This window comes from Diabrotica virgifera, chromosome 3, assembly GCF_917563875.1.
Source record: "Diabrotica virgifera virgifera chromosome 3, PGI_DIABVI_V3a".
NCBI lineage: Eukaryota > Metazoa > Arthropoda > Insecta > Coleoptera > Chrysomelidae > Diabrotica > Diabrotica virgifera.
In genome coordinates, this window is record NC_065445.1 from 135171777 (window position 1) to 135198382 (window position 26606).

General features: G+C 31.1%; 2 protein-coding genes across 4 annotated transcripts in view; one reads left to right on the forward strand and one right to left on the reverse strand.

The window, feature by feature from the left end:
* Positions 1–14074, reverse strand: part of LOC114333501 (SH3 domain-binding protein 5 homolog) — an 80550-nt gene extending 66476 nt beyond the window's left edge. For both annotated transcript variants that reach the window (XR_007697124.1, XM_028283387.2), the window contains exon 1: positions 13487–14074. Coding sequence is in view for 1 of the 2 variants with exons in the window: in XM_028283387.2 (XP_028139188.1) it covers positions 13487–13594 (108 nt within the window). In the remaining variant the exon portion in view is untranslated. The remainder of the gene's footprint in view (positions 1–13486) is intronic.
* Positions 14075–14170: 96 nt separating this feature from the next.
* On the forward strand, positions 14171–25558 carry LOC114333504 (uncharacterized). 2 transcript variants are annotated; one of them, XM_028283388.2, is made up of 3 exons: positions 14171–14310; positions 14364–14600; positions 25031–25558. In XM_028283388.2, the coding sequence occupies exons 2-3, from the start codon at positions 14444–14446 to the stop codon at positions 25447–25449; spliced, it is 576 nt and encodes a 191-aa protein (XP_028139189.1). In that variant the 5' UTR covers positions 14171–14310; positions 14364–14443; the 3' UTR covers positions 25450–25558. The 2 variants fall into 2 exon arrangements, with proteins under 2 accessions (XP_028139189.1, XP_028139190.1); XM_028283389.2 differs by having other exon boundaries at positions 14180–14305.
* Positions 25559–26606: the final 1048 nt, after the last annotated feature.

A 26606-nucleotide genomic window follows, 5' to 3' on the forward strand; every position in this document is an offset into this window, starting at 1 on the left:
TTTTCCTTGTTTACAAGTCTTATTTCATTTGCAACATTGATCAACTTTGTAAAACAACGTCTCTCATACTTCTGCCCACTATAAAAAGCTTATCACCGAATGCGAAAATTTGTAGCAAAGCTATAAGTCACAGTCTGTTGTCATTTGAGTCTAAAGTCTAGGCTTTCTTTACCAATGGTGGGAGAAAAGAATTCTCTCTTCCAACTTTGGCATTAGACTCGCATCATACTCCCAGTTTACTGCCTCTTAGAACATAAATATCATTTTCACCATACTCTTTTTACTTAGTTGGTGCATGAATTATAATGCTAACATTGGCAATCTTTCCTTTAAGTCTTCTTCAACATATTCTATGATTGATACCCTTCGGACGAAGTCAATTATGCTGTGTTTAATCCCGATGCTCATATTAAATCTAGTACCCAATTTGTGACAGGTAGGTTGTCCACTGCAGTAAATATTGTAGTTATTTTTTTCCAGGATTCCTGAGGGAGTCCACTTGATCTCCTATAAAGTAATGATATCTGCTTTGACTTACGCATTTCTTAATATGAGCAGAGCTCTAGGGCCAAAAATAACTGCTACAATTTGGAATAGGTGAGATTTTATGTTAATTTTATGAGCATTACGATCTTATCTTGTATTAAGTAGCATACTCATGCAATGTTACTTTTTCAAAAATGAAAAGAGTTGCCAATAATGCCATAGAAATTGTGACAAAGAATGATTAAGTACTCTGTTCATATGACACCTGAGTGTGATATAGATCTAAAAGAATTTAGTGTGAATAATATGAATATGAATACTTCTAAAATAAGTAGTCTGAACATTCATTGATTTGTTATATATTTTTCTGAATTTATTGTTTGTTTTCTCCTTTATTTAAATAACTTAATTACATTGTTATTAATAAATGCAAAAATAAAAATTTCAAAAACAGTATTCAAAAACATAAACAAACAAATGAGTGTAATAACATAAAAATATAAGTTAGTTAGTATCTCAATTAAAACGTATTAAAACACATCATTAAAAAGTTATTTCTACTGAATAATATGCCTCCCTGGATAAAAAAATGTTAACCTTCAATTGAAATACAATTTTTTTTTTTGGAAAATAATGGGAGAATAATAATTTTTTTCTCTTATAAATAAATAAGTCCAAGTCAATTTTGCTATAGAATTGGAAGTGGTAATTAGTATATCCTTCTCACACTGTGTTCGTTAGGCATACAATTTTTAAAAATTTTTAAAGAAACTGGATAACAGGTGGAACAGATTCTAATCAGAAAGTAGTTAAGTCAATGGGTTTTGTTGGAGGAAAATAGAAACAAACAGATAACAGCTAACAAAAAAACATAATATTCTTTGTATCTTTGTAAGACTGATTGATGTATTTATATATGGATGAAACATATTCACAGTAAACATACAGATTACCAAGACATATCAAAAGGATAAAGATTAATAATTATTCGATCACGATTTTAATAGATTTTGGTGATTAAGGGTCTTCAAATGCGGCCGATATTATAATGATATTTACATTGTTGTCAGATCTTCAGTTTTTCTAGAAATTACTGATACTTACTGATTATTTTTCATGTAAGTGATGTTTTCTATACCTAAATACTGTAATTTCAGAGTAATTGCTACACATTTAATTTTAAAATTTTTTAAAACAAATCGTGGACATACTTGGAAAATCCACTAACTCACAAAAGTAAAGTTTTGAGAAAAATGCATTTAAAATTTTAAACATTATTATACCTCTTAAAGTCGGGTACACTGGCTGTTCAAGTTTTGGTACCTGGATATGATTTAACTACAGGTGGTGTGCACATACATGTAAAAATATTTAAAAAAAACATTATTTTATTCATGAAAACTGTGAAAAAGATGGAGTTAGTTGATTTTAAACCAACTAAGTGCACTTAATGTATTTCTACTGGATAAAAATTCCATTACTCAATCATGGTTCAGATTTAAGCACAGTGGATGAAGAATTTGGAGATAATACGGTTTTTCCTCTTTACATATTGATGTTTGTGGATTTAATGGTATTAAAATGTCAAAATTGAAAAAAAAATGGAGTTAGTGGATTTTTCCAGTACGCACACAAAATTATAAAAATCAGCTATTAAAAAGCAATGTCGGTCCAGGCAGACATTATTGTAGGTTCTTTGGATCATTGGAAAGAAAAAAGGTCTTTTGTAATTTTTCTCGAAAGTTGATCGTTTTTGGGTTATAAGTTATAAACAACTTAAAATATGAAAAATGGCGATTTTTAAGGCTCAAAAAACACAAGTAAAAAATATAATTTTCAACAAGTTCAAACCTTCTTCTATCAGCTCTCGATAGGAATGTTGTTCTGAAGCTATTTCCTTGTGGCATTTTTATAATCAAGTATATTCAAATGGGAAATAAGCCACAATTTTACCTAAAAATGATTTTATTAACGTTTCGACGCCCAAGTCGGGTGTCGTTGTCAAAATACAAAATAATACTAAATAAACAAAATGTTGTTGCTTAGTAAAAAATTCTTCTAATAATTTGTTTAATCTGACTCATTTAGTCGTCAGTAGTTGTAGATAGATAATATCAAGTGTCACGTAAAGTTTTATTGAAAAATATACAAAAACAAGTAAATTAAAAAATAAAATCTTAACTTTTTTGGGTCTTTTTGTAAGAGTATTTTAAAAAATTTTAAAATAAATGTTTCTTTCACTCTAACTTTACAAAAATCTACGCGGCACTAACAAATACATCTAATTTCAAAATAACACAAAAATTAGGTCTCTAAGTGCTTTGGTTACAGAGCTATGTGACATAATGTTAACATTGCCGTTAAATGGGACTTCAGGTGCCCTTAAGGTCATTTCATAATGCCATAAGTAAGCAAAATCATACAATAAACAGCCATTTCTGTGTGGTATAAGTTTACATTTTATTAGATGAAATCTCTCAGCCTATTAATGCTTGTGAAACATATTTAGTGCTAATAGTGCATATCTCTGTTGATGGAACAGCAAAAAACAAAATTGTCAGGGGTGCAAAGAAAACAATTTGTAAATATTTAAAATAGTGCTTAAATGAAAATAAAAGCCAGCGCCAGCGTTGGAAGGATAAACGCCATACTGATGCTCCTGGATGATTACTATTCATTTAATCACTATTTTAAATGTTTAAAAATCGTTTTCTTTGCTCTCCTAAACAATATTGCTTTGTGCAGTTATAGTGGAATCTCGATACGTCGGATTAATTGGGACCGCAGCCAATGTGGGTTATCAAAAATTCAGCTTAGCCAGAGAATATGGTAAAAATTAATAAAATACGGTCTCCTTACAGATAAACTCCATTATAATTGCAAAAACATGAAATACATACAGTACGTAAATCGTTCAGCTGGACATAGGGAATATACATTGAGATAATTTTGGCAACTGCAATCTCAGATGACAATATGGTTGTTAGCATTAAGGGGCATTAACCTAACCTCAAAATTGACAATTCATTTCGGCTGACACAAATAAACGTCAATACATGACATAGTAGCTAAATATTTTTGGCCTAAGGGTATGGGGAAACTGTGTTTGTTAAGTCTGTGAAACTGATAACTGATAACGTTGTAAAATTAGTTCTTAAATAAAAAATATTTTAAAAATTAAAGTAAAATTATTAACTCAATCATAATCTTTGTTTTTGATTTAGTTATGGACAGCCTTGCTTCCAAACTCACTCACTCTATTCATTCTAATAGCTCTATTGCACCAGAGTCTCGTACTCGAACAGAAGCTTAAACTAACACAGGTTAGCGCAGTTGCCACAATTATGTCAGTGTATATTCCCTATGTCCAGCTGAACGATTTACTTACTGTATATGCACAGCACATTTAAATTACATACAGCTGTATACAGTATTGTTTATTTCTTGGTAAAAAATGCAGTCAGTTTTGATTGTGTCAATATTACGTTTTTATTGTTAAAATGTTTGTCTGATAAAAATCGGTCCAGGTTAGCCCGACTTCTGGGTTATCGGAGGCTGACTCGTCGGGGTTCTACTGTATATCGGTAAGTTTCCACAAATGCCGTAATTTCGGAGGTATTGCTACATTTATTTTTAAAAAATTTTAAAATAAATTATAAAAATGAATTTTTTTGGCCCGGACAGACAATATTTTAGGTCCTTAGGATCATCTTGAACAAAATAGGTAATTTACAATTTTTCTTTAACCCTTTCAGTACGGATGACGAACATATCCGTCAGATATAAAATTGGCACTCCTGACGGCTGACGAATATATTCGTCAAAAGCTTAATATGATATTTATGCTAATCTCGTGTATATGTGACATCTTTAAAATCTTAACTTGACGCACAGACGGCTGACGATTGTATACGCTCAAAAAATATTCGTCCACAGACGGCTGTCGAAAAACTTCGTCACTGACGAAATTTTACGACAACCGCTGATTAAGCAGCACATGTTTGAAGTTGATGATTCGCCTCAGTTTCATGGATAATTTACGCCAGTTTGCCTTATAGTGTCGTTCGTACAACACGCAGGTCTTTCTCGAGGTTCTAAAATGGCCAAAAGGATTCAAATTGATGGTAATTACTGTGGTTTGAGTGAAAAAGATGTATGACACCTCTTGACAGTTGTAGACGAGGACGATACATATATAAGTGAGGATGAACCTTTTGTGGATAGCGGCAGTGAATATTTTCTGACTTCTGGAAGTGAAACTGAAAGTGTTGACGAACCTCAGAGCTTTGATGAAAATGCTGAAGAAAGTGAACACGATAATCAGGATCAAGAAGGAGAAAATTTCGTAGTGGGTAATGTAATTGACCAAACAGATTTAGAAATTTTGTGGACAAAAAATGAATTTACTCCTTATTTGCACGAATTTGATAATAGTTTTTCTGGTATGCAAAATAAAAATCTGACTGCATAGTCAAAATGACTGCATAGTCAAAAGAAATAGATTATTTTTTAAATTTACTTTCTGACGAAACTGCATGTATTATAGTACAGGAAACAAATAGGTATGCAATACAGCAAAATGCAAAAAACTGGAAAATATTGACCTTCCACAATTTTATATTTTTGTAGCCTTAACTATGCTTATGCCACGCATTAAAAAACTTGACGTAAAAGATTACTGGTCTCAAGACGTTTTACTTCTTACGCCTATTTTTGGTCAGCAAATGTCAAGAGACAGATATTTTCAAATACAACGTTATATACATTTTTCTAATAATGAAGAAGCCCCACCAGACAATCGTTTGCATAAAATTGAGAATATATTAAATATACTGAGGGAGAAGTTCAAAAGTCAGTTTTACCCATTCCAAAATCTTGTTATAGACGAAAGTATGGTCCTCTTCAAAGGAAGGCTAAGTTTTAAACAATATATTAAAGGACGAAGTAGTTAAATGGTATACATTTTTATTTTAATATATTAAAACTAAAAAACATCGTTTTGGAATAAAATTATATGTTCTATGTGATTGTGAAACGGGTATTGTTTTAGATTTTATAGTATACATGGGTAAAAAAACCAATATTGAAACAAAAGATGCCCTAGGCCTTGGCTCTTCTGGTGCCGTTGTTTCCAAACTTTGCAACTCCTATCTAAACAAAGGGCATTCATTGTTCACTGACAACTTTTATACTAGCCCGTCTTTATCAACTTTTCTTTTTGATAATAAAACCAATTCATGTGGGACAGTTCGACAAAATAGAAAGCGTATTACAGTATTTGATCAGAAATTAAAAAGAGGTGAAACTGATTGGAGAAGCAGTGAACACATATTGGTACTCAAATGGAAAGATCGTCGTGACGTAGTTATGCTAAGTACTATGCATGAAAATAAAATGGTTACTCTTTCCAAAATAGATACAACTATAAACGAAAACATAAAAAAACCATTGTCTGTGCTTGAGTACAATAATCGAATGGGGGCAGTAGATAGATCAGATATGATGATAAGCAGCATCGATTGTACTCGCAAGAGCCTGAAATGGTACAAAAAATTATTTTTCCATACACTAGATATCTGCTTTCTCAATGCCCATGCAATGTATTTAACCCAATGCACCAAGAAAATTCCACTTGCAAAATTTCATCTAGCAGTTATTAGAAAGGTATTTTTATATTTATATTTTATATTTCATTAAGTTTTATTAGTGCACGTTTTTAGATATAAATCCACACAATTGAAATTGCCTCATTATGATCTTGGTAATGAAAGGCTGACACAGCGACACTTTCCCGAATTAATTCCTCGAAAAGAAGGTAGTAAAAAAGCCACTAGAAGATGCTTTGTTTGTTCCCATACCACTAAAGGCCAGAAAAAAAGAAGGGAATCTAGCTATATGTGCAAGGAATGTGACGTTGGGTTATGTGTAGTCCCATGCTTTAAAATATATCACCAAGAAGCTGAGTTTTAAAAAAGGACATACAGGCAATATGTTTGATTTTTTGAGTTAATATTTTCGTTCTTCATGTTTCTGTTGATTTAAATTTGTTTTTTTGTTGCAGTGTATTTTTTAGATATTTTTAATAAATATGTTTAACGTCTGTAAAATGACAAATTTTGCTGTTAAAAATCAAAAGATAACAAAAAAAATGAATGACGTATATATCCGTGATCAGGCCGTACTACTTTACAAAAACTGCCGTCGGTAGGACTATATTGACAAAAATATCGTCCGTACTGAAAGGGTTAAAGTTGATCGTTTTCGAGTTGTAAACAATTTAAAACTGAAAAATATTGATTTTCAAAGCTAGGACTCGACTCAGGCTTTCAAACAGAAGTAAAAATATTATTTTTGAAATTACAAAGTGTCTAAATTCAAGTTCAAACCTTATTTTACCAGTTTCCGATAAGTTGTTTGGGCTTAATTAATTTTAAAATATTGTTTTTAGTTGTTAATGCCGCTGTATCACCTGTCCTCTCATAAGCGCTTCATTAACAATTAAAAAACAATGTTTTAGAATAAAGCATGCCAAACATTCCTATCGAGTATATTCAAATGGGAAATAAGCCACAATTTTACCTAAAAATGATTTTATTAACGTTTCGACGCCCAAGTCGGGTGTCGTTGTCAAAATACAAAATAATACTAAATAAACAAAATGTTGTTGCTTAGTAAAAAATTCTTCTAATAATTTGTTTAATCTGACTCATTTATATCGGCAATTCAGACACGTATTATACATTTTAAAGTAGACGACTTTAAAATGATATTGCCAATATTGATGAGTTGCGTTCCTGGGACGACTTTACTAAAAGATAGTTCATTCGATTACATGAAATCAATCCCAACTCAAGAATATCCGCCACAAAAAATCATAGCATGTGATCTGTCTTTAAAAAGACAACTAAATGCAACGGTGGCACTGAAATTCTCGCGTTAGAGATTCCATAGTAAATCACGAGGGAAAACCAGGAAAAACCTCGTGATACTATCTGGTTATTTTTTTTATTATTTTTATTTATTATATTTAATATTATGATATTTTCCTGGTTTTCCCTCGTGATTTACTATGGAATCTCTAACGCGAGAATTTCAGTGCCACCGTTGCATTTAGTTGTCTTTTTAAAGACAGATCACATGCTATGATTTTTTGTGGCGGATATTCTTGAGTTGGGATTGATTTCATGTAATCGAATGAACTATTTTTTAGTAAAGTCGTCCCAGGAACGCAACTCATCAATATTGGCAATATCATTTTAAAGTCGTCTACTTTAAAATGTATAATACGTGTCTGAATTGCCGATCTAAATGAGTCAGATTAAACAAATTATTAGAAGAATTTTTTACTAAGCAACAACATTTTGTTTATTTAGTATTATTTTGTATTTTGACAACGACACCCGACTTGGGCGTCGAAACGTTAATAAAATCATTTTTAGGTAAAATTGTGGCTTATTTCCCATTTGAATATACTCGATAGGAATGTTTGGCATGCTTTATTCTAAAACATTGTTTTTTAATTGTTAATGAAGCGCTTATGAGAGGACAGGTGATACAGCGGCATTAACAACTAAAAACAATATTTTAAAATTAATTAAGCCCAAACAACTTATCGGAAACTGGTAAAATAAGGTTTGAACTTGAATTTAGACACTTTGTAATTTCAAAAATAATATTTTTACTTCTGTTTGAAAGCCTGAGTCGAGTCCTAGCTTTGAAAATCAATATTTTTCAGTTTTAAATTGTTTACAACTCGAAAACGATCAACTTTAACCCTTTCAGTACGGACGATATTTTTGTCAATATAGTCCTACCGACGGCAGTTTTTGTAAAGTAGTACGGCCTGATCACGGATATATACGTCATTCATTTTTTTTGTTATCTTTTGATTTTTAACAGCAAAATTTGTCATTTTACAGACGTTAAACATATTTATTAAAAATATCTAAAAAATACACTGCAACAAAAAAACAAATTTAAATCAACAGAAACATGAAGAACGAAAATATTAACTCAAAAAATCAAACATATTGCCTGTATGTCCTTTTTTAAAACTCAGCTTCTTGGTGATATATTTTAAAGCATGGGACTACACATAACCCAACGTCACATTCCTTGCACATATAGCTAGATTCCCTTCTTTTTTTCTGGCCTTTAGTGGTATGGGAACAAACAAAGCATCTTCTAGTGGCTTTTTTACTACCTTCTTTTCGAGGAATTAATTCGGGAAAGTGTCGCTGTGTCAGCCTTTCATTACCAAGATCATAATGAGGCAATTTCAATTGTGTGGATTTATATCTAAAAACGTGCACTAATAAAACTTAATGAAATATAAAATATAAATATAAAAATACCTTTCTAATAACTGCTAGATGAAATTTTGCAAGTGGAATTTTCTTGGTGCATTGGGTTAAATACATTGCATGGGCATTGAGAAAGCAGATATCTAGTGTATGGAAAAATAATTTTTTGTACCATTTCAGGCTCTTGCGAGTACAATCGATGCTGCTTATCATCATATCTGATCTATCTACTGCCCCCATTCGATTATTGTACTCAAGCACAGACAATGGTTTTTTTATGTTTTCGTTTATAGTTGTATCTATTTTGGAAAGAGTAACCATTTTATTTTCATGCATAGTACTTAGCATAACTACGTCACGACGATCTTTCCATTTGAGTACCAATATGTGTTCACTGCTTCTCCAATCAGTTTCACCTCTTTTTAATTTCTGATCAAATACTGTAATACGCTTTCTATTTTGTCGAACTGTCCCACATGAATTGGTTTTATTATCAAAAAGAAAAGTTGATAAAGACGGGCTAGTATAAAAGTTGTCAGTGAACAATGAATGCCCTTTGTTTAGATAGGAGTTGCAAAGTTTGGAAACAACGGCACCAGAAGAGCCAAGGCCTAGGGCATCTTTTGTTTCAATATTGGTTTTTTTACCCATGTATACTATAAAATCTAAAACAATACCCGTTTCACAATCACATAGAACATATAATTTTATTCCAAAACGATGTTTTTTAGTTTTAATATATTAAAATAAAAATGTATACCATTTAACTACTTCGTCCTTTAATATATTGTTTAAAACTTAGCCTTCCTTTGAAGAGGACCATACTTTCGTCTATAACAAGATTTTGGAATGGGTAAAACTGACTTTTGAACTTCTCCCTCAGTATATTTAATATATTCTCAATTTTATGCAAACGATTGTCTGGTGGGGCTTCTTCATTATTAGAAAAATGTATATAACGTTGTATTTGAAAATATCTGTCTCTTGACATTTGCTGACCAAAAATAGGCGTAAGAAGTAAAACGTCTTGAGACCAGTAATCTTTTACGTCAAGTTTTTTAATGCGTGGCATAAGCATAGTTAAGGCTACAAAAATATAAAATTGTGGAAGGTCAATATTTTCCAGTTTTTTGCATTTTGCTGTATTGCATACCTATTTGTTTCCTGTACTATAATACATGCAGTTTCGTCAGAAAGTAAATTTAAAAAATAATCTATTTCTTTTGACTATGCAGTCATTTTGACTATGCAGTCAGATTTTTATTTTGCATACCAGAAAAACTATTATCAAATTCGTGCAAATAAGGAGTAAATTCATTTTTTGTCCACAAAATTTCTAAATCTGTTTGGTCAATTACATTACCCACTACGAAATTTTCTCCTTCTTGATCCTGATTATCGTGTTCACTTTCTTCAGCATTTTCATCAAAGCTCTGAGGTTCGTCAACACTTTCAGTTTCACTTCCAGAAGTCAGAAAATATTCACTGCCGCTATCCACAAAAGGTTCATCCTCACTTATATATGTATCGTCCTCGTCTACAACTGTCAAGAGGTGTCATACATCTTTTTCACTCAAACCACAGTAATTACCATCAATTTGAATCCTTTTGGCCATTTTAGAACCTCGAGAAAGACCTGCGTGTTGTACGAACGACACTATAAGGCAAACTGGCGTAAATTATCCATGAAACTGAGGCGAATCATCAACTTCAAACATGTGCTGCTTAATCAGCGGTTGTCGTAAAATTTCGTCAGTGACGAAGTTTTTCGACAGCCGTCTGTGGACGAATATTTTTTGAGCGTATACAATCGTCAGCCGTCTGTGCATCAAGTTAAGATTTTAAAGATGTCACATATACACGAGATTAGCATAAATATCATATTAAGCTTTTGACGAATATATTCGTCAGCCGTCAGGAGTGCCAATTTTATATCTGACGGATATGTTCGTCATCCGTACTGAAAGGGTTAAAGAAAAATTGTAAATTACCTATTTTGTTCAAGATGATCCTAAGGACCTAAAATATTGTCTGTCCGGGCCAAAAAAATTCATTTTTATAATTTATTTTAAAATTTTTTAAAAATAAATGTAGCAATACCTCCGAAATTACGGCATTTGTGGAAACTTACCGATATACAGTAGAACCCCGACGAGTCAGCCTCCGATAACCCAGAAGTCGGGCTAACCTGGACCGATTTTTATCAGACAAACATTTTAACAATAAAAACGTAATATTGACACAATCAAAACTGACTGCATTTTTTACCAAGAAATAAACAATACTGTATACAGCTGTATGTAATTTAAATGTGCTGTGCATATACAGTAAGTAAATCGTTCAGCTGGACATAGGGAATATACACTGACATAATTGTGGCAACTGCGCTAACCTGTGTTAGTTTAAGCTTCTGTTCGAGTACGAGACTCTGGTGCAATAGAGCTATTAGAATGAATAGAGTGAGTGAGTTTGGAAGCAAGGCTGTCCATAACTAAATCAAAAACAAAGATTATGATTGAGTTAATAATTTTACTTTAATTTTTAAAATATTTTTTATTTAAGAACTAATTTTACAACGTTATCAGTTATCAGTTTCACAGACTTAACAAACACAGTTTCCCCATACCCTTAGGCCAAAAATATTTAGCTACTATGTCATGTATTGACGTTTATTTGTGTCAGCCGAAATGAATTGTCAATTTTGAGGTTAGGTTAATGCCCCTTAATGCTAACAACCATATTGTCATCTGAGATTGCAGTTGCCAAAATTATCTCAATGTATATTCCCTATGTCCAGCTGAACGATTTACGTACTGTATGTATTTCATGTTTTTGCAATTATAATGGAGTTTATCTGTAAGGAGACCGTATTTTATTAATTTTTACCATATTCTCTGGCTAAGCTGAATTTTTGATAACCCACATTGGCTGCGGTCCCAATTAATCCGACGTATCGAGATTCCACTATAACTGCACAAAGCAATATTGTTTAGGAGAGCAAAGAAAACGATTTTTAAACATTTAAAATAGTGATTAAATGAATAGTAATCATCCAGGAGCATCAGTATGGCGTTTATCCTTCCAACGCTGGCGCTGGCTTTTATTTTCATTTAAGCACTATTTTAAATATTTACAAATTGTTTTCTTTGCACCCCTGACAATTTTGTTTTTTGCTGTTCCATCAACAGAGATATGCACTATTAGCACTAAATATGTTTCACAAGCATTAATAGGCTGAGAGATTTCATCTAATAAAATGTAAACTTATACCACACAGAAATGGCTGTTTATTGTATGATTTTGCTTACTTATGGCATTATGAAATGATATTAAGGGCACCTGAAGTCCCATTTAACGGCAATGTTAACATTATGTCACATAGCTCTGTAACCAAAGCACTTAGAGACCTAATTTTTGTGTTATTTTGAAATTAGATGTATTTGTTAGTGCCGCGTAGATTTTTGTAAAGTTAGAGTGAAAGAAACATTTATTTTAAAATTTTTTAAAATACTCTTACAAAAAGACCCAAAAAAGTTAAGATTTTATTTTTTAATTTACTTGTTTTTGTATATTTTTCAATAAAACTTTACGTGACACTTGATATTATCTATCTACAACTACTGAAAAAAATTTGAACATTCTATCTTCTAAGGATCCAGAGATATTTTACATCAAAAATTAAAAAACTAGTATTCGGGAAATCGCAAAAGAAACATAAAACACTCTAATACGCTATAAGCTACCAGTACACAGTAAGTTGAGTGTAGCCGTTCAAAAAACAAATAATTTTGTAACCATGGATATTTTATACTATAATCTGTTATATATCGTTGGAAAGAGAAGATTTCAGAGAATAATTTTCAATCATAACCCAAAAAAACTTAAAAAATTCAATTTTCGGACTTTGGGTGCCCTTAAAACAAAAGAATACTTTGAAAGGATATAATTACTATTCATCACACATTTCTAGTTCTTTATCACAAAATCTATGCATATTATTTAACATGTCTTGTATCTTGGACCTAATACATCCTACATACTTACTTGGTAATTAATCTCTTACACAAAGGACAATAAATTAAATTATTTTTTGCTCCCCTTCAGTTACCTATGGGTGTGTTGGATACAATAAATTAATTTATAGTTTAAAATTTCATTAAAACAAATTAAGGACATTAATCAAAAGTGTGCTTGATTAATTTTAATGACTGGATTTTAGCATATCAAATATATTTTAGTCACACATTGTTATAAAAAAATCAGTCATATAAAGAAAATAGCAAACCATGACACATTCTACAGCTTTTTTAAAATTGCATTTTATACAAATCTACAATATATAGGTACTTTAATTATAAATTTAGGGTTGTAATGTTAATTGTTGGTTGTTTGAACATTGTTGCAGGTTGAATTATTTTTGTTGTTTTTTGATTATATTTTTTTCTCAATCTATTACATACATCTTACATTTTACTATTTGTTAATTGTAACTGTTAATGGGGTTTTCCCGTAATATTAATAAAAAATAAATAAATAAATAAATAAAATAAGGCCTATGATTTAGTAGACAAGCAAAAGTAAAAACAAGCTTAGGTATTGTTTATGAAACTTTCTATAAAATTTCCTTAGACTTTTGCTAGGGAAACTTAAAAATATAAATGAAATTAAATACCTAATAAACAATAATATTCACTTACATCATATTCAATTTCCAATTTATTGATTTCATCAGTAGTGGAGTTGAGTTTTTCTAGTTCTATTTGAATCCTAGGATCTAATTCACTTTCTTCATCAGAATTATCCATGATTGTATTTTTTATTCAGTTGTGTCATTAAGTATTCTAATGATTAAATGACCTAAATAAAAAACTAAAACAACCTCAGGTGTACGGTGTACCGAAATATAAACAATTGTTATAGTTTTTCGCTTACATTGCAAAAACTCCAACACTAATCAAATAAACACTGAATGAAATCCTATTAATATACTGTGACGTATCTTCACAATTATTGTGCATGAGAACAATCAAAAAATATTTCTATGTACGCTTTCTAATTTTAATTTGTTATAGATTTATCTTATCTGTCTAAACGACTAACAGTTTAAACGGATCACAATGCTTTTTATCACTTTTTAAGTTATGCAAAAAAATTCACAATTTTGTTATTCTATCTACAAATTTCTAAAATACAAACAATACAACTGTCTAATTGACAGTAATAAAACGTGAGTAAATAAAACTCCTCTTCCTCTACGAGGATAGCCTAATTGAGGACCTTTTACGAACTATATACACAGCTACCACTATATGTCATGTCAACTGTCAACTCTATTTACATGATAAAAAGAAGAATTATAGACTTCGAAAGCAAAGAAGAAGATAGATAATGACAGATCGAATTTGACAATTTTATTGTTTTTATTTTTCCTGTCCCCAAAACTTAGAATTTTAGCTCCTTTTCCCTAAAAATCCTTTGTAGTGTTACGACCTGAAAACTTACCTTCTGTATCTATAGTTAAGTAAGTTTTATTTACAAAATTTCTGCTTTTAATACCATACTTCAAAATTTTAGGAAAATAGAAAAACAATTATCATAACCTATAACTTATCCTACCCTAGCCTTTTTGGATATATTTTGATGGATTATTTTAAATGAAAATTATGTCTACAAGCTATTCCACAGCATTGTCACACATTGTTTTAGCTGGTACAAGCATTTATTGTTGTCTTCGTTCAGAATCAATAATATATGCACAATGTTCATTTGCCTCTATTATGGTTAATTCCTTACTGGGAGTGTGGAGATGGGGTAAGTCATCTGAAATTATTTTAAACTAAAAATAAATTTATAATATTTTTATGTAGTGCAAACAATAGACAATTTGTTCTAATGGAAGTTGGCAGTGTATCAACTTGATTTATTCTCTCATTAAACTAGTTGTGCTCAGACAGGACAAAAGGAGTTTATTTTTCATTATAGTTTATTTTTAGTACAATTCTTGGGACACCACTATTTGTGTATATGATTTTATAAGAGAGTTTACCATTGTAATTTAATATGTTGCCTCAGTGGTGACTCCTATCACTTTAAGTAGGTAGTGCCAGAATTCGGGCAGCTGCCTAAATTTTTAGTGACGGGTTCACGATATTGTCAAAAAAGGTATAAAATAGAAATTAAAAAAAATAGGTACTGATTGTACATTATGTAGGTATATACCATTTCTGGGGTGTCAAGAAATTTAAACATTTAAAATGCATCCAGTGATTGATTTGACATCATGTCCGTCCAATAAGTAAAATCTCCAAAATCTCTCAACTTATCGCCCTTTATACAAATATCGGAAAACTATAACTAACTGAAATTCACCAGCGATGCGACATGTGTCGTTTCATCGGCCATCACTGCAACACAAAGATAATTTTCAATTTCTTTCCTTATTTCCTCGTGATAAACATCTAAGATGCACTGAAGGAGTTCATTTTGTGTTGTTTTGAGGTACATGCTTTTAAAGATTTGGAACTTTGAATATGAACCTAAGTCGTTGTATTGAACAGTTCTATAAAGATGCCTCTATTTTCTGAATTTTCCTTTTCGTCGTGATTTCTCAAATCTAACTCGAAAGCTCCACAAAACCATATATATATATAATTTTTAATTTGATTCAAAACATATCGATTCTTTATTCACATCTTGTTCATTGTGTTTATTAGACTATGACGATAAACTGAATTTAACTCGGGTTTTATTAAAAATTAAAAAATTTTAAATTACTTAAAAATATAATAATTTATAATAAAAAGTTTAATCATTAAAAATGTAATAATTATAAATACAAAAACGAACGAGCGAGCGCATAAAGAAACTCGAAAATATAATGTACTACCCTGTACGAGAATCTTTTTGCATCTACGATCCACTATTCACTATGACTATGATCATAGTAAAAAATATTAGATCTTCCTTGTCGAGCCAGGTACGAATAGTCTCATTTAAACGTGTATTAAAAGTGCAATATAGCTCTATCTCTGTCACTTACATAGAATGCCCGTAAAATCTTTCTCTTTTCAGCCGATCTTTTGGCACGATGCGATCATCCCGTCCGCTGTGAGTGGCGACGGTTGTACTACACTTCACAGTTGCCAGATTTTATATAATTTATAAAGAGAAAAGAAATACGCACAAAAAATGAACGGGCATTAAAACGGTTTAAAGATAAAAAAATATGTTTCTGCATAAAAATAAGGCCGCCACTGTGTTGCCTCATACTTCAATCCAGGGGAAGTTGACACACGCCTTAGGTCAATTTAGTCTGAATAAAATGCAAAACACCTAAGTTAGTGATATTATAGATCATCCCAAACCCTTTCTTCAGTGCGTCACTGATTATCGAATTCTCTATAACGCATTACAGTTGGAAATGACAGAAAAAAACATACCTCTGTGATTATTATACATTGAACTTAGAAAATTATATATTCCTTGTTGGGTATTTGCATATTGAAACGACTTATACTCATAGATGTATAATTGGTTGGCGATTACAATACTCTAAATAGCTAACCAATCAGTGATGAGAATTAAGATAATTTGACACAAAAGTAATCGATCGTGACACTATTTTCATACTATCATATGGTAAAATGACAGTTGTAATTTCTAGGTTAGTATTTTTCAGCGACGTAAATATAAATATTTTATGTCATTGGTATATTCGGACATTGTATAGTGAAATTTGGTTTTATATTTATTTATTTTTACATTAAAATATTTTAAGTATTAATATTCTCGCAAATATTTGTATAAATATTGATGTTTATATAAATATAAATATTCTGACAACTGTCAGTCTAAGATTTAACTAAAATGTCTTAAAATCCTATATGACTTCAAAATTAATGACGCACTGAACAAAGGGTTTGGGATTCACTATACATTGAAGTTTAACAGAGGTTTTAAAATGAAGTTTAGAAGTGAAGTGTCTGTTGTCTTTCATGTATAACACCTAAAATGTCTGATGGTATTATTAAATAGAACGAAATCTAAAAGGGCTCAAATTGTTTACCTTTAGCTAAAATACATTGAGAAAGACTTGCTACAAACTCTTCTCGGAACTTCTCTATAACTTTTGGAGTTATTTGTGCAACCTCAATACATATCCTTTCTTTTAGTTATATTTTATGCTCTATTTAGGTACAATTTACTTTTCAAGTATGCCCATAAAAATAAATCAACAGGAGTCAAATCAGGTGACCTTGGCGGCCATTCTATTGTTACTCTTCGACCTATCCACTGGTTTAGAATAGAATAGAATAGAAAAAAGCTTTATTCTCAGGATTCACAAGTTACAAAAATAAATTGTCAATAGAGAGAATGGTGTCAATTACAATTTATAAGGGTTGCTGAAACAACCTACACTTAACATAAAAGTAATATTAAAATATAATAATAATAACAGTGACATTTAGATTCAGATAAGAGCCCTCAGACTTCTTGCAGGTCAGCTTGAAGGTATTCTTCCACTTTGTACGGTTCTAGGTGTATGAGCAACTGTTGAACAGACCTTCTATATTTATTTATGTCAGCTTCTATTTTGATGCTGTAAGGCAGTTTATTAAAGAATTTAATACAGGCATATTCTGTGGTTTTCTCAGATGTTGTTAGTCTATGTATTGGTACATTATACTTTATGAGATTGTTTCGTGTATTAGTATTATGGTTTGTTATGTGTTTCAAGAATTTATGTCTATTTTTAAAAATCAAAAGTAAGCATTCATATATGTATGTTCCAGCCATTGTTAGTATGTTTAGCTTTTTGAAATTTTCTCTACTACATGAATCCCTGTATTTCAAGTTAAGTAGAGTTCTGATTGCTCTTTTTTGTAATATAAAAACCTACCAGCGTAACCAGCGTTACTACCCCCCCCCCAGAAAATTATACAGAATGAAAATTTGAAAAATATACAACTCGTTTACATTTTTCGTCCAAATAATTTGCTGTTATTCTGAAAGAGTAGCAGATAGATGCTAACCTGTTACAGATCTCATTTATATGCACTCCAAAATCTAAATTTTGGTCAATATGTACCACCAGAAATTTTGTGCTTTGGTTTAGAGTTTAGAGTAACCATTTGCAATTGAATTGAGACAATTTCTGGTAAGGTACTCTTATTTGTTTTAGTGACGAAACAGATATAATTTGTTTTTTCTCTGTTCAGTATGAGTTTATTCATATTGAGCCATCTCTGTGCTTTCTCTAACCTATTATTAGTGATATTCAATAAATTATTCAAGGATGACCCTATATGTAGTTAAAATGTTAGTATCATCTGCAAATTCCACAATAATAGTATTCTGATTGTTATCTGTAATGTCTAAAGCTAAATCATTTACATAAAAAACAAAGAGAAGAGGACCCATAATACTGCCCTGAGGAATACCCACTGAAATGAGACCTTCATCAGAGAAGCAATTTCTTACCTTGTACTCAAATTTTACTTTCTGTTTTCTGTTTGATAGGTATGATTTTATCCAATTATAACCTGGCCCTCTAATGCCATATCTGTAAAGCTTTTCCATTAGTATTTTGTGATTTAAAGTATCAAATGCCTTTGATAAATCTAAAAATATACCCATGGATATATATCTTTGTTTTCATAACCCTCATTTATCTTTGTTATAAAATCATAAATGGCAGCCGCTATAGAGTTTCCCTTAAGGTACCCATGTTGTGCATGGCATAACAGTCCCCCACTACAGAAAAAACTGAGAAGTCTGACACACATGACTGTTTCAAAAACCTTAGAAAATGATGGTAAGCGACTTATCGGACGATAATTTTCCAGTAAAGTGGCATCACCTTTTTTAAACACTGGTTTTACTACAGTAACTTTTTTTTTTAGGTTGTCTGGAAATATCCCATTTATGAAGGTATTGTTTATTATATGACATAATGGTGTAGCTAGCTCATATGCACACAGTTTTATTACATTTGTAGGTATCCCATCATAACCTGAAGTGAATTTATTTGTCAATTTTCTAATTAATTCAATTACTTCATTTATAGTTACTGGCGTTAGAAAAAATGAGTTTTTGTTTAACTGTATTTTGGTGCTGAATTCTATTTTTGGTATATTTTCTAAAAGATGTGTAGCAGCATTTAAAAAATATTCATTAAAATTATTACTTACCATGACTGGATCTCCTAGTCTACAAAATAGTCTCCTAGTAATACTAAAAACACTACTGGTTACTCGGCCGAAAATCTACCTTATCTCTATCTAACAAAATATTAGTGTAAAAAACAATCATCCGGCCCATCTGGACATATGGGATTGAACTGTGGGGAACTGCAGCAGACAGCAACCTAGCAATACTGGAGCGGTTTCAATCCAAGGTTCTTCATGCTATCACAAATGCACCGTGGTTCATTCCAAATGCAGACATTTACAGGGACTTGAAGATCGAGACAGTGAAGCAGATGATCACCAAATGCAGTGATAAATATTTAAAACGACTGGAAAAGCACCCCAACGAATTAGCAGTGAATTTATTGGACAACTCTACACAACTAAATAGACTGAAAATTAGAACTCCTCTTGACTTGCCATTTAGAACATAAGCGTTTTAAAGTGTTTTAAGGTTTTTAAGTGAAAATAAGTGACTTAGTATAGTTATTAGTAACAAACCTACTAGGAGTTGATAGTCATTGGACTAAAACCCCTCTCACATTTGTTCGTTCAACAAAAATGCTTAGTGATGTAACAGATTGTATTTAAAAACAAATAAAAAAAACCGCGACTGGATCTCCTAGTATTGCTACATTATTATCGCTAGAATTTGCCTGTGTGATTTCTTTAACGATTTTCCATAGACTTTTTGACTTATTTTGACTATATATTTCTTGCCCATACTGCATTTTTCGTGAATCCACAAGCATTTTATTATACTGACGTTTTGTTTGTTTGTACTCATCTTTGTAACGGTCATCTACTCTACTTAACATTAACAAACGGTCTAAGCGACTTTTATATTGATTTATTTCATTTGTATTATAATATTTGATACGTTTTTTATGTTTATTTATATTTTTTTCTGGAAAGCATTGGTCAAATAACAAAGAAATTATTTTCATAAATACAACCCATTGCTTTTCTATATCCCAATTTGGCACTGAAAAAAGCTCCTCCCAGTCTTCATCGTGCAGCATTTGCCTAAAATTTTCTTTATTGTGGGAATCAAAAATTATTTTCCTAATTTTAATATTTTCCTTTTTTGTTTACATTAATACTGAAAGTTAGTTTTTGACCAAGATGATCAGAAATATGAGTATCTAATACTTCTGCTACATAAAGTTCACAGTTTGTAAATATGTTATCAATGCACGTCTTTGAAGCTCTACATATGCGAGTATATTCAGAAACTGATGGCAATATATTAAATGTTTGTAATAAATAGAGAAAATCTGCTCTATCTTTAGTCTGACTCCTCAAATCTATATTAAAATCCACTGCAATAAAAACTAGAGAACTCTCACCTGAAATATACATTAAAACATTTTCTAGAGTATCTAAAAATTCCTGCACACAAGACTTTGGAGTAGGATATATACAAAGAATTAAAATTTTGCAATTTAAAAAACACACTTCTACACATGAACATTCAAAAACATATGTTTTTGCCTTAGCATTTACATCTTTTCTTATCCCCCATGATAAGCTTTCTTTTATATGGATTGCTGTGCCCCATGACTATTTGCAGCATTTTAGAAGTTGTAGCTGTCAATGTCAAAGTTTCGGCACCATAAGTCATCACAGGCAACACACATTGGTCAAATGTTTTACGTTTTAAAGAAATTGGTATATCGCTTTTAAAGATGTCTTTGAGTTTTCCATAGGTTGCCCATGCTAGGTTTATTCTTCTTCGTAGTTCGCATGTTTGGTTGTCTCTTGTGATCTTTATTTCGTGTCCAAGGTATATGTATTTTTCCACCAGCTCTACTTCGTTGTCTCCAATATTGATATTTCCGCTAGGTACTAGGTTCGTCATGCATTTTGTTTTGGAGATGTTTATTTTAAGACCTACACTGGCACACACTAACTGAAGTTCATGTAGCATTGTACATATCTCCGTAAGGTTGTCAGAGAATAAAACTATGTCGTCTGCGAATTTCAAATTTGTTAATCTTCTACCGTCTATATTCAGGCCTCGCTCTTCCCAGTTAAGTTTTTTACAAGCATATTCTAGTACTGCGGTAAACAGTTTAGGCGATAAGGTATCGCCCTGTCGGATTAAATAGATTACCCTATCTATAATTACATTTTTTTGTCTTACAAGTAATTTCAATTGTCCTTGAACTGTCGCCTTTGAAAACTTGCTTTCTGGACACTTTGAAGGTTGAGAACCGATGCAAACCATTTGACTTAATCAAAATGACTTAAAAATATAACCAAAATATTATGTATTTTAAAAATTCGATATTTTTTAAGGTTTATTACAATGTCAGTATATATTATTGAACTAAAAAAATAAAGTTAAATAATAAAAAAACAATTTCGCAAAAAAGTGCAAGAGTCTTGCAGGTTGGTCTTGGTCTTGCGTAGTCTTGCAAGGTTCGGTCTTGGTCTTGGTCTTGAATACCTGGTCTTGGTCTCGGTCTTGCAAACCAAAAGGCGGTCTTGGTCTTGGTCTTGCTGCAAGACCAAGACCGCAAGACCAAAACCAGTCTCGCTCATCACTAAGGGCAGATCAACCACAGATGCAATTTTCATTATAAGGCAGTTGATGGAAAAATACAGGAATAAAGAAACACATGCTCATATGGTCTTCATTGATCTTGAGAAAGCCAGGGCCGGCGATAACGGGCCTGCAAGGGATACACTGCAGGCGTATGTCCCTGATTGGGGGCACCAAAATGAACTTTTTTTCTGCTGGTGTTATACAAAATACTAATTAAAAAAAAATGAAGGGCACTCATGCTAGTTTTGCACGCGGCACCTTATACCCTAGCGCTAGATTCAAAATTAAATAACATTTTTCACAACTCTTGCCCAAACATGTCGAGACGCAAAAAAGATGTTTTTGTTGCGTTTATAGACTACGAGAAAGTTTCGACAAAGTTAAACATACATTCTCATGGAATGTCTAAACCGAAAAGGACTCAACAAAAATGATATTAACATAGTGAGAAATCTTTATTGGAACCAACAGTCTGTGGTAACATTAGATAGAAATAGCATGGATGCGCAATAGATAAGTAAAGGAGTGAGACAGGGCTGTGTACTTTCACCATTAGTATTTAATATATACTCCAAAGAGTTATTTACACAAGCACTTCAAAACTGTACAGAAGGGATCAAGATAAATGGTGAAAATATAAATAATATTCATTATGCTGACGATACAGTCACTGCTGAAAGTGAGAAACACCTGCAGACACGCTACTAAACACAATTTGTGATACTGGGGAACAGTTTGGTTTAACAATAAACATAAAGAAAACAAAAACCACTGATATTAGTGAGAGGGGCAAAGTCATTACAAGGATCCAATACTCTGGGCAAAATTGAAATTGGACTATTTAAGCGGCCTCAGGAATATTTTAAAATTATAAACAATTTTTTTACTTATAAACAAATATAATATCTCGGGAAATATTAAATTAAATTAAATCCTGAAAACGGTATTGGAAAAAGAGCGGCAGGACGCTTCTTCTAAAAGAAATAACGTTTAATTGTGATGACTGGTTCCTGAGATACAACCGGTTAAAATTGACCGACATTTACGGCAAAGATATAAACAATAGGATCATAATTTTCGAACCATCACCGTTTTATTTTTATCCTCTTTCTTCACACCAATTTTCATATCTTTAAAATAATCATAACATATATTATTATAATAAAATCTATCGATATTACGAGTGAAAATTGCCAAAAATAGCAAAATTCCAATCATAAATCAGGTCGGAGAAAATGTAATCTCAAAGTTCAAAATCGGTAACGTTAAAAAAATGCATTTTCTCGGCTTCCCCTCGAGCAATTTTCTTCATTCTTTTTTTGTTCCCAAGTGACTCGAGTATAGCCATCTAACTAATGCATTACTAAATGTCAAACTTGCTTTTGTTTTGTTATAATATATTAATTTATTTATAGGAAAAGAAAACTACAAATTTTTTCCAGTTGTAGACTTTTTTTAGATAAACTTACAAGTGTACCTTTTAACGTTAAAAACACAAATATTCTCATTTGAAAGCTGTATAATTATTTAAACAATCTTTATTTAAACAAAATAAAAATTTTGTTATAATAAATAAATTAATTTATTATAACAAAACAAAAGCACCTTTGACATTTAATAATGCGTTAGTTAGATGGCTCTACTCGAGTTACTTGGGAACAAAAAAAGAATGAAGATTGCTCCATGGGAAGCCGAGAAAATACATTTTTTTAACGTATACCGATTTTGAACTTTGAGAATACATTTTCTCCAACCTAATTTTTGATTGGAATTTTGCTATTTTTGGCAATTTTCAGTCGTAATATCGATAGTTTTTATTATAATAATATATGTTATAATTATTTTAAAGATATGAAAATTGGTGTGAAGAAAGAGCATAAAAATAAAAAGGTGATGGTTCAAAAATTATGATCCTATTGTTTATATCTTTGCCGTAAATGCCGGTCAACTTTGACCGGTTGTATCTCAGGAACCACTCATCACAATTAAACGTTTTTTCTTTTAAAAGAAGCGTCCTGCCGATTTTTTCCAATACCGTTTTCATGATTTAATTTAATTTAATATTTCCCGAGATACTCTATTTGTTTATAGGCCAAAACATTGTTTATAATTTTAAAATATTGCTGAGGCCGCTCAAATAGTCCAATTTCAATTCTGTAAAGTACATTAAATAGGTACAGTGTCTTTTTATACAAAACCAGTTATTTTTATGTATCATAATTATTGTGGTTATTATAGCGACCGTAAATTTTTAATTAACAATTCAATTGTTGCTAAACGGTTCATTCAATTTCCATCGGCTTCTGGAATTATAATCTTTACGAAAAGAGCTTTTATGCTACCAAGTTATTTAATTATTGATAAACAATTACTTATCTAAAATTTTAGTTGAAAATTAAAGATTTTGTTGGAAAAACTGGCATTTTCCGGGGAAAATTTTCCGTCGAAGTAAATCGGGAAAAACATGTCTCTATGCAGAATTTAATTAAAGGTGTAAAGTTAAAATCTTTGGAGTTATAGAGCAATAATTGAAAAAAACACGATTTTCGGGAGCCATTTTGTTAATAAAAAAAGTAGCACACTGTCTGCAGACTTTGCATACCTATATTATTAATACATATATACAATCATAAGGTTTGATTCCAGCAATAAAATTGCTGGTAAATAACTTTTCCCAAAAATGGCCTATTCTATTCTATTTATACAAAAGCAGAAGATAGAGACAGATTTGCAAATGTTATAGCCAACCTTCATTAGTGGAGTCGGCACTAGAAGAAGAAGAAGATGCACCAGCTTTTGCTATAATACTAGATATAGCTAGATATATATTAAGAACAATAAGAGCCGAAAGAGAAAACAACTACAGAGTGGTGTCTACAAATTAACTTGTGGTGACTGTCCGAAAACTTACATCGGTCAAACTGGCAGAACCTTTGACAAACGGATAGCAGAACACAAAAGGGCTTTCAACAATAGAAAAACAGACACTTCTATATACGCACTTCACCTTCTAGATCATAATCATTCTTTTAATGAAGAGTTTCAAATTCTGCATATTCAAAATAAAGGCCTTAAGCTGTCTTTATTAGAATATATGTAAATTAATAAATTAAAAATACAGATATAATTCTGAATGACCAACTCGAGACAAACAGCTCCCCACTCCTCAACCTCTTCAGTTAAAGACTTTAAAAATTTAAAAAGGCAAACTCATAGTAAACTAAATTACTTGAGAAAGGCACTCTGCCGAAACAGCTGTAGTCACATAGTTATAATAAATTTTGTGGAAGTATAGAAAACAAACGTTTTCAGTGTTTTATTGTTAGAATACTAGATATGTTTTGCAAATTGCACTTATTTTGAGAATAATTCGAATTTATGTATCACTACCATAGCAGTATAGTGTTTCTTATTTCATATTGTTCCTGTTATTGGTAACACTGAAACATCTGTAATAATTTTATTAGTTAATTTTGTGAAATCTGTAGTTTTTTCTCTTTTAGGAAACCCTGATTATGGACCTAATACTGATAAAGTGTACAAAATAACAACACTCTTACAAGACTCAATTGTGCTTCCATTCATAGTTTCAACACTATGGATTCAATATGGATATACTTATGAGGTAGCCTTAGGTAACATGATCATTCCTCTTATACCTGTTATTTCATATTTAGCAAATAGCAATTATAGAAGCCTAGAATTGTTAGATGGTATATTATGTTTAAATTGCGGAGTTCTTCTGTACCTTTCCTTTACTGAAGAAAACTATTTTGGCTTGGCAGCAGGTGTATCTTATTTGGTTAATTATTTTTGGATAAAGAAGGGTGATAGAAGCCAATTTGATATACCTACTCAGGATCTATTCAACTATGCAATGTGCTTTTTCGCATACTTTAGTCTGAAGGCTGTATTGGATTAAATATGGTAATGTATTGTTGAATTCTGGTTTACGATATCAAGACTGAAGATCTAGAAAGCTGTAAAAAATTGATTGCTTTTGATAACACGATAAATATGGATTGTGATAACTTCTGTTGTTTTATTTGTGTTAATTTTTATATGTAAGTAGAAGTAACTTACTTTTAAGGTATAGGTAATGATAAATCTTTTTGCTGAGAAAGTATTTGAGGATAATATTGACTTATAAGATTTGATTTTATTGATAGGTATATTATTATAAATAGAACATTTTAGTCCTCTGTATGGACCGATTTGTACATGAATTTATCATACATATTAACATATTTATATCCCCAATTGTTTCATATTTTAAGAATCTTTTAATTCTACTTTTTATTGTGCATTTTAGTTGACTTTAATTTCAATATGTTTTTTTAATGTTACATTAATATTCTTTTTCTCATGATCATCTTTCAGTGCGTCACAGTTTTTCGATTTCTTTCTAACGCATTAAATTGTATGTGACAGAAAAAAACGCACGTCGGTGATTACATTTCGTCGGTGACATTTATAACATTTATTCTAGGTATTCTAGTTGTCGATGGATGGCGCCATAATAAAAAAAATATTTTTTTTAATTAGATAATAATATTACAAAAATATAATCTGTATAATTTATAAGACTATACAAATCAAAGAAAATACCAGGGTTGAAAAAAAACATGTTTTTTTTATTTTATACAAAACAAACGTTTTTTTTTGTTTTAAACGGTTTTTTTTGTTTTAAACATGTTTTATTTTTCGTTTTTATATTACGTGTTTTAAACAAATAAAATGTAGAAAAAACATTGTTTAAATCATATTTCTTAAAATGAGAAGGATCTGTTTGAGGAATTAGGCAGCACAGATACATATATAATAACTTATGGCTGTTCAGCCCATATTATGAACTTACTTGCCCACGATATAGAAGTGCCAGGAATGAAGAACACTGTCAAAAAATTGCAAATATTTCAGAAATGTACATTTTGCTAGAGCAAAATTCCGAGAAGCTGGTGATTCTGCTCTTGTATTGCATTAGGATGTTCCTTGGAATACTTTATCGGAATGCTTAGAAAGTTAGTTGAAAAACTGGCCAATATTATTTCACATTTGCTCTAAACAATAGAATAAGTA